This window comes from Phalaenopsis equestris, unplaced genomic scaffold (genome assembly GCF_001263595.1).
Source record: "Phalaenopsis equestris unplaced genomic scaffold, ASM126359v1 Scaffold000428, whole genome shotgun sequence".
Classification (NCBI taxonomy): Eukaryota; Viridiplantae; Streptophyta; class Magnoliopsida; order Asparagales; family Orchidaceae; genus Phalaenopsis; species Phalaenopsis equestris.
In genome coordinates, this window is record NW_018164869.1 from 3,962,153 (window position 1) to 3,964,073 (window position 1,921).

A 1,921-nucleotide genomic window follows, 5' to 3' on the forward strand; every position below is an offset into this window, starting at 1 on the left:
ATATATATATATATATATAGGCTCGTGGACCACTAAAAACGTTACTGTATCCATCCATATAAACAGGCGAACCCAAACTCGGGTCTAGCTCTGGTCGTGTCCACTGAAATCATAACCTCCCCCAGCTGGTACCAAGGCAAGCTCCGGTCAATGCTCATCCCCAACTGCCTCTTCCGTCTTGGCGGCGCCGCCATCCTCCTCTCCGCCTCCCCCTCCCACCGCCACCGCTCCAAATACGAACTCCTCCACGTCGTCCGCACCCACCTCGCCTCCGACGACATCGCCTACCGCTGCCTCTGGATGGAAGAGGACGAAGCCGGACATCTCGGCATATCCCTCGGCAAACAAGTCGTCGAAGTCGCCTCCAAAGCCCTCCAACTCCATTTCGCTTCCCTCTGCCCTCTCGTCCTCCCCTTCTCCGAAAAACTCCGCTACATCTCCTTTCTACTGCAACGCCCCAACAGCAAATCGGACTCATCCAAGCCGACTTTCGTCCCGCAGTTCAGGCGCGCGTTCGAACATTTCTGCCTGCACGCTGGGGGGAAGGCGGTGGTGGACGGGCTGCAGAAGGTGTTGGAGCTGACGGACGAGGAGGTGGAGGCCACCAGGATGTCGCTGCATCGCTTCGGCAATACGTCGAGCAGTTCGGTGTGGTATGGGTTGGGGTACACGGAGGCGAAGGGGAGGGTGAGGAAGGGGGATAGGATCTGGCAGCTGGGACTTGGGGGCGGGTTTAAGTGTAATAGTGCTGTTTGGAGGTGCGTTAGGGATGTGGATCCAAAGAAGGAAGCTGGTGGGGCGTGGGCGACTTGCGTTCATAGGTACCCGGTTTATTGCTCATGAAACCGCGTTTTGTAACCGCGCAAGGTACAGTTAAGTATAGTGCAATCCATTTGGCAATTGTTAACGAGGATTTGAACCAAAAATTGTGGGAGTTTGTAGTACCTGAATAATTATTCTTTGTGTTATCATCAAGGAAGAAGTGTATGATTATTATGATTATTATTATTGTATTCAATTGGTAATTGGATGGGTGAGGGGGGACTTTAATTTGTGTTTGTCGGTTATAGGGTTCATTTCATAATGCTGTATTGCTTTTATATTGCTGTTGTTGACTTTGTATGAAATAATATTATCACATTTTTAGCTTGAGTGTTTGCTCTTTGGTGGGAAATGCAAGGATGAAATAAGTTTGTGAATGTGTTTCATATTGATAAATATCACTCAGTTTATATATATTTACATGTTCAATTGCTAAGCTTCAATTTTTTACCTTTATGCTATAATGCCCTTACATCAAAAGGGGTATGTCAACTTAAAATAATGATTTTTAATGTGATATGAATGATTTAGAAAATAAAGTTAGATGGAAATTACGTGGTGCGCAGGAAAAAGCTCTCATGAAATGAATAATGGCATTACTATTTTACAGCTAATCAGAGAAATTAAAAGAAAGAAGGGTCCCCAAATAACAAAGGGCAGCTCTGCGTTCGCGGGGCAGGAGCAAGTTGGCCCATTTGTGCAGTTAGTGCTATTTAATGTTATGGGTATTGATGCAATTATTGGCAGACAACTTCATGATAGAAATAAATTTTCTGAGCCTAGATGTAATGACCATTTTTGCTTTTTATTTTTCAGAAAAATGAGAAGTGAGGCAGAATAAGTTGGTTGAAGACAAATTATACAAAATTACACAATCAAATTATGCAAATATGAATTGAGAATTTCAAAAAATACATAAATACTTCTCATTTTTTTCTTCAGATAAAAAACACAGTTCTGAATTTCGCAGGAAACGGGCGGGATTCTCAAAACACTAGTATTTATTAGAAATTACAGTTTTGTCCATTCGATGCAGATATCTCACTGCAGAAGTCTGTTGTGCCAGCGTTCGCTGCGACGCTGACTACAGGATTCAACC

The 1,921-nt window shown here is 44.0% G+C and overlaps 1 protein-coding gene across 1 annotated transcript in view; it reads left to right on the top strand.

Annotated features, from left to right (window-relative positions):
* Nucleotides 1–1,152, top strand: part of LOC110027560 (3-ketoacyl-CoA synthase 6-like) — a 3,214-nt gene extending 2,062 nt beyond the window's left edge. Inside the window, exon 2 of the mRNA XM_020729049.1 lies at nucleotides 67–1,152. Within this exon, the coding sequence (XP_020584708.1) occupies nucleotides 67–843 (777 nt within the window). The 3' untranslated portion in view covers nucleotides 844–1,152. The remainder of the gene's footprint in view (nucleotides 1–66) is intronic.
* The last annotated feature ends 769 nt before the right edge of the window (nucleotides 1,153–1,921 follow it).